The 18,166-nt window shown below is 39.7% G+C and overlaps 1 protein-coding gene across 1 annotated transcript in view; it reads right to left on the bottom strand.

Moving 5' to 3' along the window:
• Positions 1-3,320: 3,320 nt before the first annotated feature.
• The window catches only part of LOC124153241 (sortilin-related receptor-like), a 161,762-nt gene continuing 146,916 nt past the window's right edge, over positions 3,321-18,166 (bottom strand). Inside the window, exons 31-35 of the mRNA XM_046526340.1 lie at positions 14,793-15,008; positions 13,566-13,708; positions 6,995-7,280; positions 6,297-6,514; positions 3,321-4,313 (exon numbers count right to left, since the gene is read on the bottom strand). Of these exons, the coding sequence (XP_046382296.1) occupies positions 4,188-4,313; positions 6,297-6,514; positions 6,995-7,280; positions 13,566-13,708; positions 14,793-15,008 (989 nt within the window). The 3' untranslated portion in view covers positions 3,321-4,187. The remainder of the gene's footprint in view (positions 4,314-6,296; positions 6,515-6,994; positions 7,281-13,565; positions 13,709-14,792; positions 15,009-18,166) is intronic.

Genomic DNA, 18,166 nt, shown 5'->3' with positions numbered 1-18,166 from the left:
TACATTCAATCATTTTCAGGCAGTGAGATTCGACATTTTGGTTAAACACATTTCTTCAGATGTCGTTTTCACAAGAGAAAGCTCTCTTTTCTCGATACACGAAAAGTTGAAAATTAAGTGATAGCAATTAACGAAATCTGATTACAAAGAAATAGAAGCAATGCCAGCACTTTCTCCATTATGCTAAGCATTCTTAATATAAACATGGGATTCAATGTCCTTACAAAAAGTTCGAAGAAGCCTGAAAAAACATTAATAGATCAATTTTTAAAAGTCTACCAAACTTCCTTAAAATCTAAGATCAATCTGTTAGTTTCAACAATCATTTCAATCAGACTCCTTCCCATAATGGATCTGGTGCTTCTTCTATTACCTCCTTTTTTGCACCTTGCAATGAAACTGAGCTTAAGCTTGAGGCTAGGCTGTCAGTCAATCTAGGATTTAAACATAGTTGTGGCACAGATGTAAGTCCCAGTATTTTATATGGCATCTGCTATGAATTCCTAAGCTCTCCTCTACTAATGTTATGAATGAATCTCTTAACTTATGTATCTTCCCTGAGCCTCAATCAGCTAAATTATTTCCTGTGTGAAATAACAACAGCCGCAGCATTTCAATTCTAAATTTCCTCAGAAAATTAAAAAATATATGTACAAACAACTTGTTGTATAATTAGAGCGCAATCACATCATCTCCTCTTTCCAGTATGGTTTTAGACAGCGAAGATTCACCTTCTTCAGCGTGCAACCAAATGATTGAAAATATTTTGTTAGCCCTGGATAAATAAAATGAAGTTTCAAGCTTAACGTCATTTGTGTTCTCCGTTTCCCTTATAAATGAAGTCATTTTTACCTTACTGGCGAAAGTTAGATGGTTATCCTCACCAACAAAAAAATTTCCTCTTTTACTGTAAAAATTACTCAGGGCGTACCACAGGGATGAATCTTGGGTCCCTCACTTTTTGTTTACATTAATGACCTCCCGGATCAGATTATTTATACCAAGAAGGGCGCACCCATCCTTTAAGCTCATGACACCAACTTCATTCTTTCTTCCTCCAATCTCCAATCCTTGTCAATTTATATTCAGACAGCCTCTGACCAATTCATTAAATGGTGTCTGAACAATCGTCTTGCGGTAGACATTGATGAATCTCAATGTGTTACGCTATGCTTGTTCAAAAATTTTGACAAATCTGTTTTTACAAATATCCAGTGGTCTTCTAGTGGTCGTTGGTTGTTTTAAGTTCCCTTGTATTCACATCATTCTCTTGTTGCTTTGGATACTCATCTAAGCACTCAAGCGAATAAATTCAGTTCTGCTTGTTACCTCATTCATACTATCTATCCTTCCATCACCACTTATATCCATCCTACTCTCTACTAAGGCCTGCTTTATTCTCATGTTATCTACACCATTATTCCCAGGAGATCTTCTCCTTTGGCTCTAAAAATATATGAAATTCGAAAAGAATTATCGGACCCATTGCTCAAGCTGCCCTGTGAACTCCCTGTCGGCCCCTGTTTAGTGACCTTAACATTCTGCCCTTACCCTGTGTATTGGAATATCTGAGCCACAATAGTATTAAATCAATTAAATATCACATGGCCTCTAACCTTCAACACTTCTAGTTCCGTCTACATTATGTATGCCACTCAATTTTTCAAAGATCACATAATAGATCTAACTCTTTACTCTGATGTCACTAATGGTTACTCTACCAGAAGACGTCACAATATTTGTATACGTACCTTATGTACGATTAAAGAAGTGGCAATGAGGCTATCTAACATTTGAGTCTCCATGATTATCAATGTTTTGGTCAAAGTAGGCGTGGCTATCCTACCCAAGCACCCCCATTCCTGCCACACCGCGCTCAACACTCGGAACCAGTGGTGCCCCCTCCAGTATATATATAGCCTCCTAGTTGAAAACTCATAGAACAAAATGACGTCACAGCCCTGAGAATATGACTGCCTGGTGTTTCAGCGCATCATTATTTTGAAAATTTTTATCATTAACATCTCACTTAAAGAGTACCTAACTATTCTCATGCCCACTCGGAATTCAGCCTATTAGAGTTTTAATTTTTTTACTGCTGACACTTTTTAAGCAACCTGGCGGACTTTTGTTTACAATTTTCGGCCCAAGCTGGCGATTTTAAATCATATTCTCCCACGCTAGAGCCGTGGAAGCGCTCTAATTGTATGTTCTTTATAATGTAAACGAATGATTAAATACTTGAAATATTAAATGTATGTAGAGGGAGAAGTATTTAACTTTGCCAATTTTACACGTAGGTGAGAGCGGGGTAATAGAGTAAACTTAAGGTTTATTAGTTTATATCTTTCAATTGAAAACTTCAATGAAAGAGAAAATCGTATTATTTTGAGGGAAATTATATTTCCCACCAATTTATTGCTTCATATTTTGAAAACTTAACTTACCTTAAGTGCTATATCCATATTTCAAAACACTTACACTGCACGGTATTATACCCATTGCCGGGGCAATACCGTACACCAGTTGGGGCTTTCACATTCTCTGCAATATCGTTCATCATGGGTCAATACCGCACAGAGCGGTATTGCCCCATGATGAACGATATTACAAAGAATGTGAGAGAAAAAACCAAGAAGGAAAATGTAATTTTAAGTTTTATTCTATCATCAAAATTAACAAAACATGGAATGTTAGCTTAAATTAAAATAACACCAAACACCGATATTAGTTGAAATAAAAGTCAGCTAACATAATACTAAAATTTAAAAAAATCCTCTTCTATGCACGATTAATGTTTTGTTGCAGCATCAAAGTATGAAAATCCATTCTTTGTACAGACAAACTGACACATTCAAGTGTGTTAGACCAAAATTACTCACTGCGATATTAAAATCTTCCGACGGTGAATTTATCAAAGCAATTTGTGATTGTTGTCTTAATACGCTGAACGGTAATCATAAGATAGATAATTGGTTAAAACTAAAATTATACAAGCATTGTAACACGCTGAGAAAGTGAGCGGCGAAAGCGTAATGAGAAAACGTGCGCTTCTCTTACAAAGAAGTGGCTTTTTGCCATTATTATTAGGATCAATTTTAAGCGGTGTAGTCGGTAGCATGCTGGGAAAATGTGTTTGCAGAAAATGCTGGTGAGTCCTGAAGTCTTCGATGGAAGTCATAGAAAGCTTAGGATGAATATATTGGAAAGAAAAATGAAAGGTGTGTTGGTAAGGAAAGAAGTCAAGGATATAGATAAGTGGACTTTATATAAAATAAATACTCGATAAATATCTTGACTCAGTGATTTTAAATCCCCCGTACACTTTCCAACTCTTATCACCAAGGCCTCATCACCAACAGGACTCATTGAGGCAGAGAATAGCAATGCATTGAGGAGAACGTTGGCCGAGCTTAAGAGGGCAAATGAGCAATTGGATAAAACATGGGAACGAATAAACGAAAGACTCGAAAGCAATTCTCCGCCGAAAAAAAGGAAGTGAAGACTATCCGAGAATCGTTCCAAGAAGAAGTCTGCGAGAAATAAAGAAAAAAGAATTCGGACCAGAGTGGGACACGACGTAATAGCTAGCGTGTTCAACGATTCCGAACATCCTGCTGGCTTTTCCACGGTCAGACAGATTTAAAATATAAAATAAGAGAGATATTTTCCTTAATGAATGGGTCAACAAATTTCAAAATAATAAATAATCAAACAATTTTTTCCCAAACAATAAAGGACTTCAATTGGTGCTGAATAGAACTCATGCCATCACATTTCCTGCTAAAATCCTTGGTGATATGAAACAGTTTTCCATGACATTAAGTGATGCAATGATGTGATAATGTTTTCCAGGCTTCCACTTCATTGTTAGTTGTTTGCGACTTCTGACCATAAAATTCTTACCGGCAAAACCGTCTTCAACTGACAAAAAACAATAAGTTGCCCAGAAAACATGATTGCATCTACCATTTACCATCGAGGCCTTCGCAAGAAAGTTCTCCGTAGTGATAAAGACGCACTGGGATTTTGGATACCGTTGACCATATCATGGGAAGCATGTAAAAATCTAACTTAAGAGATGATACCTATGGTTTGATGCTCTCCAGTCTTGGTTTTATTAATTTTTGGGTCAAATATTGACATTATAGGATAAACGTGGTCGCCTTCTACGTTGGGAATCTTCTTCAAACATTTATTTCACGATTCTCAATGACTTCCAGATCTTCGGCTGCATTTATCGTTGCATTCTTGTCAAACGTCAAAGTGACTACATTGGATCTGTTGCTCTCCGCAGCATTCATGGCTGAAACCTGCAGAAATAAAACAAAATTAAGTTTGGAAAGGGAGAATTTTGTCAATCAGGACACAGAATCGCATAAACCTAGAAACATAGGTAGAAACCCTTACCATATGGTTGAAATAAATAATTGACTTTTATTAATGTTTGAAAGTAAGTCAGTAACCTACTTAACAATTATGGGGTCACTTTATTTAAATTCAAGTGCTTATAGCTAATTTTCTTTTCAAATCTTAAGTTCAGCTTTCGCGCGTTTTTGAAATTTGAATTTCATAATTTACACAACAAATATTAGAATCATTGGTATTTTATCATAAAAAAATGTAGCTCAAAATACAATGGTATGAAATTGAGCAATTACTAACAGTGAAATACCAAAACCAATTTGTGCTGGTAATTAACTGGATGTCAGCCATCCACACAGTTAACAATAAAAGGTTCTGGGCTCATTAAGTTCAATTTCAATTTTCGTACCCCCATTCCTCATAATCGTAATACAATGATCGAAGACTCAATTATTCGGTGTTCAGTAGTTTCTGACTACTTAGCTGGCTACACATTTTCTCACCTGATTGGATTTTATTTAAGTCCGAACTAGATTATTCAAATCAATCTCCACACCTGTTTTTTAAATGCAATTCATTTAGTAAATTATTGTTGTGGAGAGTTTTTAGAAGCTCCACATGAAGTTTAAGTTTACGATTACTAGGTTTGGTGCTGTCAATCTCGCAGGACTAGATAGGGAGGTACTTTTGGACAAATTCAATAGCCTTGCTGACAAACTGAGTAATAGAAGAAATGCCCATTGTAAATTCTGCGGAGTAATTTTTTCATATTTCCATTCGTTCTAGCATACCCTCTGAAATACCTCCATGTCCTCCTCCATCCTCCAAACCATCTTGAGATCAGCAAGTGCTTATGAGTTGCATAAAGGCATTGTTCAGAAAACATGCCAAAGAAAATTTATAGATGGATTTCTTATTCTATAATTTATCAATTCGTTATGTGTGCTTGAGCTTTTGTGTTACTAGTTCAAAAAATAAATTTCAATGCCATTGCCACCTTTTTCAAGGGATGGCAGAAACTTCTGGTTGTAGTTGCAAATGGGTGTAGCTCTCAATAGTTGATTATTGGCACGTTTAAACTGGTTAAAATTTAACTTATTGGCAGTACGGTGATTATAAAAATAATAGAAGTAGTCAGAATAGTAAACTATTGGCGGTAGTTCTCAGTGGTTCATAGAGAGGGAGTGGTTCTCAAACCTGAGGATGACAGACTTGCCCATCAAAATGTTGGTCCAGAGAAACACAATTACCAAGTAGGAAACCAGTGAAACTTTCTTGAACACAATGAGTCGGGGAAAATAAGAATGTAATATAGTAATTGATTTCAGGTAAAAAAGACTCAAAAATCATATTTTTGCAGCATATCGTACATTTTGTGCCATTAATGAGTCATTGGGGTACGCAAAAATGCAGTGCCTTGAAACATTCATTTTTAATTCACAAATGAAATAAACACATAAATCATTAAAACAATAGTCTGGATAGGTACTGGTGAAGAAGAATTGGTAGCGACGACATGTACCATTACTTCAAAATCTAATTAACATATTTTGCAAAAACAATTTTACTTGATAAGTGCACATGAAGAAAATCATGAGCAACAACAGGTACGACCAAGTGCCACAGATCACCATTACCTGCCTCCCCCTTTGTTTTCTCATGTCCTCAAACAGAATTGTTGCTGCCTCTAGATATAAGGTAAACATTGAAATATCAACTTAAAAACAAGTTCTTGTATTAGTAGAATCATGATCAACAGTCTGCTAACAATGGCTTTTTCTTTTGAATAATGCGTCTCGCAAATGATACATGATGAGAAGTATGATAGACTGCTGAGGAAGGACGATAAAAAAATTTTGAAAAAATGAATCATAAATTCTCAAGGGGGAATATTTAATAATTAACTGGAGAGAAGAGACAAAATGACCTACCCAGAATGAGTAATTGAATCCTCCAACGAACTGCGATGTGATGAGCACTCTATTATGCGCTGCGTGGTCAATACGCTTCCTCAGGGGTGGGATAGGAGGTACCATGTTCACTACATAGGCCGTGATCTCACCATTGGGGTGCAGGGGAGGCATCCACGACACCTCCACCACAGTGGCGCTCTTCTGTACCACCGTCACGTTCCTTGGCGGTGAGGGGACTGCAAGAAACAATTGTCCCATCACATACCCTCCACACACAGTGAACATACTACTTCAAAAAGCAATTACAAGCAGCACATGCAAGACACCATGGATAGTTGTATGGGATTCAAAACAAAATATAAAGGGAGTTTCAGGAGGAATCTGTAATACTTCAGGTGGAATTAGAGGAGACAATTTTAAGTGTTTTTCGTCCGTAAACATGGGGTCACAGTTCCTTAGTTACTGAGCCATGGCAATGCGAACAATTTTGGATACACTTTGCAGTTACCATGAAACCAGATTTTCTTGGGTATCCAGACTTTTCGACATTTTTTTTTTCTACTCTCAGGATTTTTAATGGCATTAAATAACTAAGATTGGATGAAAATGTGTGCTTATAATTGTCTGAAACAATTAATCTCAAAATGGGTGAGATTGCACAATGGTATGATTGATACTCACTCAAACGCACAACAAATTATTAGAAATGGACTCACCATCTTGGGCAGTGGTGGCCCAGGCATAATTGACCGGAGGGAACACCTGGTCGCTATCCTTGATTTTCACGTACACTGTCAGGTTGTAAGATGTGTAAGGAGTAAGATTGACAAACTTGAATTCTAGCTCTGATATCCATTCAGTGTGATTAACCCACTTGCCGGAATCAAGAACTGAATATGAAGGTAAGAACTCAAACTTGGTGTCATATTGAGTCGAGATCCACAAGTAGAAAAGTAGACTTGTTGGGCTTTTGCTGTGCGAATCGACGCCCATTCGAAGAACCTGTTAAGGAGCACAAAGTGTGACTGACTGTGATGCACATAGCACAACAACAACCAGAATAGCACAAACAACAGTGTAATTTAATCCGCAAATTAATTAAAACACCCTAAAAAAAAAGCCACGGTCAGAACAAAACAATAGGGTTGTTTCTGATTTTCCTCATTGTCAACATGGTAAATTTATTAGGTCTGAAGCACACCATTCAATTTAAAATTGTTATTTACCACTTTTATTGCAACTTGAATAATGAAATTTTTACCCCGTGAAACACACAAATCTCATCTGTAGGATTGCGGTTATTGGTATACATAGCATAGATGACAGTTATACCCATCTCACCTATCCCCGCCACTAGAGGGCATGGGAGGAGAGACCTTTAGCTAGAAACTACTATGATTGCATCTTAGTTGATGTCATAGGTGATACATAAAACTCTCGGATATACAAAGTCAGCAGGACCGGAAAAATGGATCTTCGTAATATCGAATTTTGTTATTTAAAACCTTTATAATAAGTCGCGAGAAATGTTTTCTTTTATTTTGAACACCTTTTTTTTCTTTAGTGACTTTTGTAACATTTCCGGTAGTTATTTCCACTATATTTATTAGGAAATACTTTTTGTTATTGATTTTATGATGTGAAATATTGATACATAACTATACCACCCTTAACTCTCTATTCTTTATCGTTAAATATCAACGATATTAGTGCTAAAGAAATTTTCGTCCACTTTAGAAAACATGATCAAATATCAAATAGAAATTTTTTGTACAAGAATTGAATCTTAGACATTTTTGGTCAGCAGCGAATAGCAACTACTATCTACGCATGAGATAGGTATTTGTTTCCAACAACAACGGAATTTTCACGGCAGCCGGCGTTACCGCCATTTATGTCGCAATCTCTATCGCTCAGTCACAGGAAATAAAAATAAAAACAAGGGTCTTAGCCCAATTCCGAAATATCTTTCGCAGGTAGTTTTGTAGTTCTTCCCGTATTGTAATTTGAAAGTGCGATCTGTTTAATTAGTTAATTTTTATTATGATTCTGTCACGATCATAAATTTCGTGGGATATATTATTTTCTACAGAGCCATTGATGCCGGACGTGAGATGCCATGTTTACATAGTATGTCTATCTTCTTCTATGCTGACAGAAGCATGGTTTCTACCGTAGAAGGGATGGACAATCATTGATAAAGAGAAAATATTTTCCTATTTTTATCACTAAAAATTAAGCATACCATAATCGTAAATAAATAGTAGCGTGTAAAAGGCAAAGCAAATAACTACTTTCACTTTAAAAGTCTGCAGTAAAGCGAGGAGACAATTTGATAAACACGGAAAATCACACCCGGTAGGTAGGTATCAACGGCCATGATAACAATGGCTGATAACTTGAAAACATGTCTTCGATTGAAACGTCGACGTGCTGCTGCCGATCGGCGGAGAGGTGGGTGGAGCGCCTAACCCGGACAGAATTCCGAGAATAATTTGACGCGATCATTCGTTTAATCAGTTCTTTCTTTCCCCTTTCCGTGCAAACATTTCTTTCTGTTTATGACACACCTATTTCTGGTGGTAAAACTAAATAATCTGTTTTCTATATCAGCGTTACAAAGCACCATTTTAAATACGGTGAAAAATGAAACCCAAAAACCGAAGAGGGCCAACATATTGATGCATAATTTTCAAGAGTTCACGAAAGCAAACCAGCATTGCAAAATTATATTTCTACACAATATTTAGAAAATACTGAGATCCAACGCGACATATTTCTGGCATCATAAGTTTGTTTATCATGTTTATAGTAGTACCAGACAATAAGCTCTTCATTTCAGAGTGATACCGTGTTTTGAGTTAATATTTTTCAAATATTAAGCAGATTGCAATTTTTTTAATCCCATGGATATAAAAAAAGTAATTAAAAAAAATGGTGTTTCGTTTAGTTTTTCCCAATATGCGACTCGCGCTTTCGAACTTAGCTACATGTTTTGGTTGATCAGGATCTTTTACGGGATTAGCGATGCAGGTAGCCAGCCGCATCTTTGGCTAAACGGAGTGGGAAAGGATGCTAATCCACGAAGTCTCATCGGACCCAGAACAGACTTATTATGTAGAGAAATATCAAATCCATGTCATCGTCAATTAAATAAAGAGAGGTGAAGAGGGTGGAAGGAGGAGGGGAGGGTTAAAGGTCCTCATCATTGCCTGGGACTACATTTGGGGGACGTGTTATTTCATGATGCCCTAAAGCCACGTCACCGTAGGGAGGGGGAAAATGCTAGGCGATGGAGTTTTAGGATTCGTAGGAAGATCAGTAAAAGGCGGTTTTTATTATAGTAATCTACGGATTAAGGTAGGTTTCCATTGAATACTAAGGAAGTGATCTCGGAGGCTCCTTTTCCTTCCAGCGCTGCCTTCTTCAATTCACTGTAAGGCCTGCTCCTTTTCAATCTGTATCAAAATCCAATTCTTTTCCTTCCCCTTCCTGGTTTCCCTAACATTCTACCCTCTAACAACATTTTCAACATCCCCTCCCCGTTAAGTACTCCTCCCATCCATACCTTCTGTCTCCTCTGTATCTCATCAACCTCGCCAACCATAGTCCAACCAACTTCGTCGTTCCTTTTCCTCTCTGTCCATTTCACCTTCTCCATTCTTCTCCATACCGACATCTCGAACACCTCCAATTCCTCTCGAATGCCTTCTCTCGTCTTCTTTCCTCAGTATCCACGTTTCCGCACCGTAGAGAGCTACACTCCAGATCTGTCTACTCACGAACCTTTTCCTTAAACTCTTACTTGGTGGTGCACTCAGAAGCTCCTTCCTATTAAGGAACTCCTCTTTTGCTAGGGTGATTCGCTTCATTGTCCTTGCTACTGTGTCCGTTTTCCTCTAATGTGCTGCCCAAATAGTTGAATTGCTCTACATGCTCAAATATTCTCCTCACCTACTTTTATCTTGAGTCTCACATTCCTCGCTCGCGATGCTTTACAAAACATCATTACCTTAGTCTTATTTTGATTAATCCTCATCTCGTACTCCTCGCACCACTCGTCAAATGAATTTACTATAGCCTGCAGTCGCCTCACCCACTGGCTAATCAGCGCCTGATCATCCGCGAACCTTACCCATTTAAACATTATTCCTCCCACTTTCACTACAGCTTCCAACTCGCCCCACGCTTCTCTTACTATCTCCTCAGCGCATACGTTAAAAAGTAGCGGCGATAGAGGGCAGCCTTGCCTCACACATCGGCCAATGCTTACTCACCCAGGTTCTCCGCCCGCTATCCACACTTTCGCAGTCTGGGCCACATACACATTACAAATTAGTCGTCTATCCCTCCAATCTACAGCTATACTCATGAGGATTTCCATTAACTTTACCCAGTTCACCCTATCAAACGCTTCAAATCCACGTAACAGGCATATATGTCCTGGTCATATTTTAGGTTTCGCTCCACGAGGGACAGCAAATGCATTACGAGTTGACTTCCCTTTTCTAAAATCTAAAAGATCTTCGCCCAAATACTCGTTTGCCCTCGCCTCCATTCGTCTACTCAATATCCGCAGTACCACCTTAGGGAGGATATTAGGGTGATAGTCCTGTTATCTCCGCATTCCATAGCTTTCTTCTATTTTGGTCTTCACGAAATCCTCACGCCAACATCGCTCCTCATAGATCCTGCGTACTAGTTCGAAAAACCTTTTCTTACCTTCCTTCCCTAGATTCTTCAGAAGCTCACACGGTATATTGTCCACGCCTACTGCTTTCCTTGCCTTCATATCACGAAGTACTCTCTCTATTTCCGAATCTAATATCCCCGGCCCAAGATAATCCTCTTCCACTGCACTTGTCCCCTCTAAAGTCAATCTCCCCGGCCTGTTACTTCCGTCATACAGATCCCCCACGTATTCCTTCCATCTACCCTGTACCTCTTCTCGCTCGGTTAGCATTCTCCCATCTTTAGCCTTAATTTTAGCCATGGCTTGCCATCTTTTGCTGCCCATTAGCGACTTAACTTTGGCGCACAACGCGCCTTCTTCTTCATCATTCTGGAACTTTTCCATTTCCTCACACTGTTTTTTCCACCAAGCTTCCCTTGCCCTCTTAGTTTCAAGTCGTAATCGAATATTTAGTTCCCTATACATTCTTTTTCCTTTCTCTGAATCCATGTTCTACCACTTCCTTCTCTCCTCCCTTTCTTTTACCATTGCCTCCGTAACTCAAGGCTTCTTAATTCTTCTGCTGTAAACGTAGCCAATTGACTTCTCCACTGCTTTGACTATTCCCGTTTTAATATTATGTCACCCTTCCTCTACAGTCTGTGTACTTCTAATCTCCCGGATTCTATTGTCCACTGGTTCCTGATATTCTCTCCTCATAGTCCTCTTCAGTGCTTCTAAATTCCATTTCCTCGCCTTCCTACCTCGCCTTTCATAAGTCTTTTGGAACTTTATTGCATTTCATGAGCACTAGGCTGTGGTCTGAATCCGCATCCGCTGCAGGGAAGCTGCGCGATTTTTCATGCTATTCCTAAAACTCTGTTTAACCATAATGTAGTCTATTTGATATCTCCCCACATTCCTTGGACTTTTCCATACATACCTTCGCCCTTTATGACGATTGAACCACGTCTTTGTGATGAATAATTTGTTTCTCCTGCAAAATTCTGTTGCTTTCTTTCCCCTGTCGTTCCGTATTCCTAGTCCAAAATCTCTTACTTTCGTGTCCATCCCTCCCTCTCCCGACTGGGGCGTTCCAGCCCCCCATCACTACCAGATTTTTCTTACCCGGGATGTCTCTAATTACTTTTTTTTCGAGCTGTTCATACACCTCATCTACTTTTTCCTCCCTATAATTGCTAGTAGGCATGTAAACTTGAACCACCACAAGGTTGGTGGGCCGCGCCTCAATTTATACCACCAGAATCCTATCGCTTACCTGGTCTATACCTACCCTACGCTTACCCATCTTCCCGTTCAATACTAAAGCTACCCCTCGCAGGATTTCCTCCCCACCACTATATATAACCCTAAAACCATCACTCCAATAGTCCTCCATCCCTCCACCTCACCTCGCACAATCCTAAGATATCTATCCTCCCTTTTTCCATTTCTCTTTTTATATTTATAACTTCCCCGCCCTAATCATTGTCCTCACATTCCACGTCCCTACATTTATTGCCGACTTCTGCTTCTCCATCTTCTTGGTCTTCTTTTCTTCTTTCTTCATGCTGCTGGTTTTGATGTAGGCGGTAGGAGAGAGTAAACAATTTTTTTGTAAAGTAAGATCTCTCGGAATGGGGGAACGGGGAGTAGAGCTTGAAGAAAGTTCATGGTTAGAGTTGCACCTTCATTACGAGTAGCCTTAAAATATTTTGGAGGTAAATAGAGACCAATATTTAAGATAACTTATTTATTTTGGAAAACTACGATATACATGAAAATATATTATCAAAAAATATCTGTGATCTCCTTTGCTCTCCATCGCCACTTCCAGAATTGCATCAAACTTGCAAAAATAAGAACTAAATTGGGAGTCCACATGAAATCTTCTTCATGATTGGAGGGCTGCGTAAACTTCATATTTATGTTGACAAATTTTTCGCCGTTCTTCGTATGAATGAATTCTACTTTCCCCTGGGGACCGATCCAGATGTTCGTAATTTCATAACATTTCGTATTTTAGAATAGAGCCATGTATTTACCATAGACTTTCCGTTGGGGCTACAATTTCTCTACTTAACTTCGAAAATTTTGTAATATCCTGCTTCATTTGATGGAGAGTTTACTGCATATAAAACTGAGAAAATTCTATTCATCATCATGAATAGTGTTACTTTCTACGTGAAAGTAAATGTTTGTATGATACACGACAAAGCGTGTATGGAAGTAAATAAATGTATGACACACATCAAAGCTTTTATCACATAGATTGAACTTATGACTTCCTCTAGGGTTTCTTAGACCATGAAGTCCACTTTGTTGCTTCATATTAACTTCTTTTACCGGCATTTGACACCACTCATCCCACTCCCAGTAAACATTTCCATTCACAACTAAGGTTGGGTAAAAATTCACCCCAATGATAGTGAAAATAATATGATAGAATATTCCAAACAGGAATGAGACAGGCATAAGATTATGTATAAAATGAGGTTTTTAATAGGAAGTGATCCAACCCAAGTTCCAAAAAAAAAACGAGTCCCAACTGGAAACTGACAATTCTACCCAACCACTTCCATTTCACACTGGTTAAGAGGAAGGCACATACGTACCTGGTATAACGGAGGAGACTTGCTGCAATCCACCTCATCTGAGCCATCAACACAGTCTTGTGTCCCATCACAGGATTTGTCCAAAGGAATGCAGCGGCTACCAAAATCACACCGGAAGAATCCCCGCGGACAAGATGGTGTGGCTGTGGATTGAAGTCAGAAGCAGATTGAGTCTCCATTTTTCCCTCTTCTCTCATTTCATTTTTATAAATTTGTGAGAATCACTGAATAAAAGAGTAACATATTATCATAGCATACTTCGCTACTCACCACCATAATGCTCACAAACACAATGTCATTAATTAATTAATGATGAAGGGTGTACAGGCCAATCAAAGCAGAAAAATTCCCCGCTCCCTGCGACCACCTTGGAGAAATGCCGAACAAAGAGAGGCGGGAGAGAAGGGTGACGCGCTCCGCACACACAGAGCGACCAAGGGGCGCCTCTCAAAGCCGCGGCCGAGCTACCAGTGAGTATAGTAATGAGATGATATCTTCGAAGGGTACCTTGACACCACCCTTCGAAGGATACCTTTCTGAACTTTCGAATTCGCGGTGATGGTTTCTCAAAAGGGAATATTTGTTGAAAAGAGAAACATTAGAAGCATTGGGATAACGTGTTGAGAGACGACTCGAAAATCTTTCACATAAAATGAGCAATTCATTCATGTTACTTAAATAAAGATATCCTCCGACACACATGTATTTTACACGCATGTTTTGTTTGACTGTGTATGTATACAAAGTCATACAAAAATCACCCTCTTACAAACTAATGATGGATGAATGGATTGATGAATTTTGCAACATAAATGAGTAGTTAAAGAAAACACTGAAGGGTACCCTCCGGCCAAAAAAAGAACTAAATGCTAAATTAACCCTTTATAAACAACATTTACAACCAACTCACATACGAGCATATGTCTGGATGGGTAACGTTTGCTCATATGCTCACATATGAGTTCACAATGCTAATTCAGCCGGTGAAATAAGTCCTAACGGAATATACGGCATTTGTGTTATAACATCCTCCCATACCACATTTTTGTGCGGAGTCTAGACTCCCTATTGTAACAATAATCTCCCGTCGATTGTCCAACGAAAGAAAATTACCTTTGAATGTTACCATTTACATTTTTGACCGTTACCATTCCTATGAAGAAGGCTGAGTAGGCATCACTCATCCAGAAAAGGCAGAAAATTTGCTGAGGTGTAATAACAACTCACTTTGCTTGACCTTGTCTTCACATCCAGCCTCATCGGAAAAATCGGGGCAATGACCGATGCCATCACAGACTTGAGAGATGGGCACGCATGAGCGATCCGAGCGACACGTAAATTGACCAATCTTGCATAGCAGAGCGTCCTTGCAGTTATCTTCATCCTCGCCATCGATACAATCCCTTATATTGTCACACACCATCGAGCTCGGAATGCATTCACCTGAAACAATTTTCCAAGGGGACATTAAAGCCAGACACAACTTCCTCCTAATAATAACCACAGGTACATTTCCTTATTCCATACCAAACACACATCAACAGTTCCCAGTTTCAAACAATACTCAGAGATTATTGATGAAACTTTTTAGAATTTTTAAATCCAATAGCAGGTATAATAATACTTTTCCTGATTACTAAATCCTTTCCACATTAAGTTGCTACTTTGCTGTTCCGACTTTATGTTTCTGAGCAAATGTATGAAATTTCGAATATGACCTTTTAAATGTGCATTAAATTAAAACTCTTATGTTAGTTCATAATTTCCTAGACTACGGTGGATGAGGTCCACTTGAGGAGGACTTGCCGGATATATTATGTAAATGAACAGCTGGAAGAGGGGAAACTAACATAAGTGATACGATTTCTTACACGTTTTAATATTTGTAATGATTAAAAATCATTTTTATAAGCTTTCTAATTTTAAAAAGGTGATAAAATCATTTCACGCTCGGTATGTAAATTAATTTTTGCGTTTGGAAATGAAAATAGATTTCAATCTTCGAATTAACCATTGACTGGATTGTGATATTCGTCACATAAGTTTCCCCCGAATTTTGTCACTTTCTCATCGCATACTTACTTGTGTTCCACCTGCAAATGCTACACTTGCAGTGAGATGGATTACTAATTTCCTCGCGATAGTTTCTCGTCACCATGCATGCACATGGTTCTCTTTATGTGAATAAAAATGTTTTTACACAATGAAATACATTTTCATCGGTATATCTTAAATTTAATTTCAACTGCGCGACACTGCAAGATAATTGAACACGTGCAACAAATTGCGGTAACAGAACGAGAAGACCGCTCAGCGAGAGGAAGAAGTGAGTAGCAGAATCGCGTGAAGGAGAGGTGGAGGGGAAGGACCGCGCTCCCTCTGTCTTTCAAGCAACGACACTACGAATGAGGGGGTCAAGGACGAACATATTAGATATTGCTATTTTGTGACGTCGTTGCCTTGAAAGCGAGGCTGGGCACCTGTGTGATAAATACAGCTGGCGCTTCCGGGCCTTATCTTCTTGTTTGACGGAACTAATACCACGCCTGTTTTTTTTAACATTCTGCTGCTTGGAAAATGTTGAAAATTTTTGTATTGTCTTGTTGAAACTGAAAGAACTTTCTTTCAAATGATTTGAGCATAAAAAACTAAATATGATAGAAATTCAACGCGTTTGGTCTCATTCTTTTTTGAATCTAGGGATCATCATCCAATTGCCGAAAACTATCGATACATCTTCGGTTCCAGTAAGTTACTCACCTAGCATTTGCTCACGAGAAACGGAGAATTTAAGCAAGTAAGATGAAAAAAGTCAATTGGTTACATGGGGTACGGATGAAACACCCTTCCATTGTTCTCTTGTAACTTGATATTTTCCTTCAAAAATAATGTTTTATCGAATGCGTGGTATCGAAAAGGTAAATCTTAGAGGCATGGGGTGATGGAGGGCCAAGAGTTTTTTTATTTAATCTGCGACGTAGTCACTTCTGACGCGGTTATTACCCTATTTCGTTGAGATTCTCCCGATGGTTGTTCAATCTCTTGGGAAGAATCACAGTATTTCTCTGTAGCAGTTTGCCGAAAAAATTTCCGTTGCAGAAATTCTGTTGCATAACTTGTACGAGAGCTGTTAAACAAAATGGTTCATGAGTAGGACAAGCATCGCAGTGCGACTGCGCATGCAAATACATCGGAACTCTGTCCACTCCCTCGTCCTGTATTCACTGAAGCATAAATTTAAAATTTCGGATCCAGATCCAATGCATTTGTGGCGGCCGCACCTCCTGCCTCGCCGCCACACCGCTCGCCCAGAGGCAACATAAACCGCGCTCTCTCATCGCCTCCCCTCAACAGGCCGGCTAGCCTAGCGGTAGCGCGGTTGCTACCAAGCGGGCGGCCGGTGAGTGAAATCGTACACGATTTTTCTTGCCTGCTAGAATTCTTTTCTAGAATTTTCTTTCATGTTCGAGAACGGTAAATTGGTATATTCTTGAAGTGATCCAACAGAATTAATACTGCGGCCTTTCAGCCGGCAAGTTAGTTATGTATTCGAAACGGATCAATTAACATCGTCCCAAACTACTACATTGACTTCTCATTGCTAGCAGACAACCCCTACGCCTGCTACATTGGTGACCCTGGACCACGTACACAACCACGATGCCCAGCAAGGACGACGAAATCACCGAGCTTACTCGTCAACTGAACGAACTTCGAACAGAACTCCAGACTGCGGCTATGCAACACGCGGAAGCACAACAGGCGCTTGTTGGACAACAGCGGCAGGCCCTTGCCGATCAGGCCCTACAATTTCAACAGGCATTTGCGACGCAGCTCCATCAACAGAAACAGCAACCACTGCAGCAGCAATAACAGCAAAACCCGCATTTACTGCTGCCGCCAGAACTTCCACCGCCGCAGCAGCCTCCGTAACTTCCGCCACCCCAGCACGATGCCAAAGCAAATGTCACACGACTCCAGGCAACCAATCAGCAGGAGTCATGCCTGGCCGGGTAGCCGTGAAACTACCGTCCCTCTGGCCAAGTAAGCCTTCAGTTTGGTCTGCTCATGCCGAGGCGCAGTTCGAACTTGGAAACATATCACGGAAAGAGACGAAATACAACCACGTCGTCTCCATATTGGACAACCATTTCGCCGAGGAAGTGGAAGACATCCTATCAAATCCACCAGGACAAAACCGGTATGAACATCTGAAGAATGAGCTTATCCGACGCCTTTCACTTTCCGAGGAAAAGAGGGTTATGCAACTCCTTCATGCAGAAGAACTCGGGAATAGGCAGCCGTCGCAATTCCTACGCCATCTGCGCTCACTCAACGGATCATTCCAAATCCAGGATACACTCTTGCGACAAATATGGCTGACGCGCCTTCCAATTACCGCCCAAGCCATTCTGCAAGCCCAGACAACATTACCGCTAGACGAACTCGCCAAAATTGCCGATCGGATAGTCGAGGTCTCACCGCTGCCTCCACCCCCAGCCCTAGCCGTCAACGCTGTTGCCAGCTCAACGGACACTTCAGCTCCCGCCGTCTACGCTACAATTAGCTCCACAGATTTCTCTTCGCTGGCCCGACGGTTG

Source organism: Ischnura elegans, chromosome 2 (genome assembly GCF_921293095.1).
Source record: "Ischnura elegans chromosome 2, ioIscEleg1.1, whole genome shotgun sequence".
NCBI lineage: Eukaryota > Metazoa > Arthropoda > Insecta > Odonata > Coenagrionidae > Ischnura > Ischnura elegans.
The sequence above is the reverse complement of the archived record's forward strand: the minus strand, read 5'-3'. Positions and strand labels throughout refer to the sequence as shown.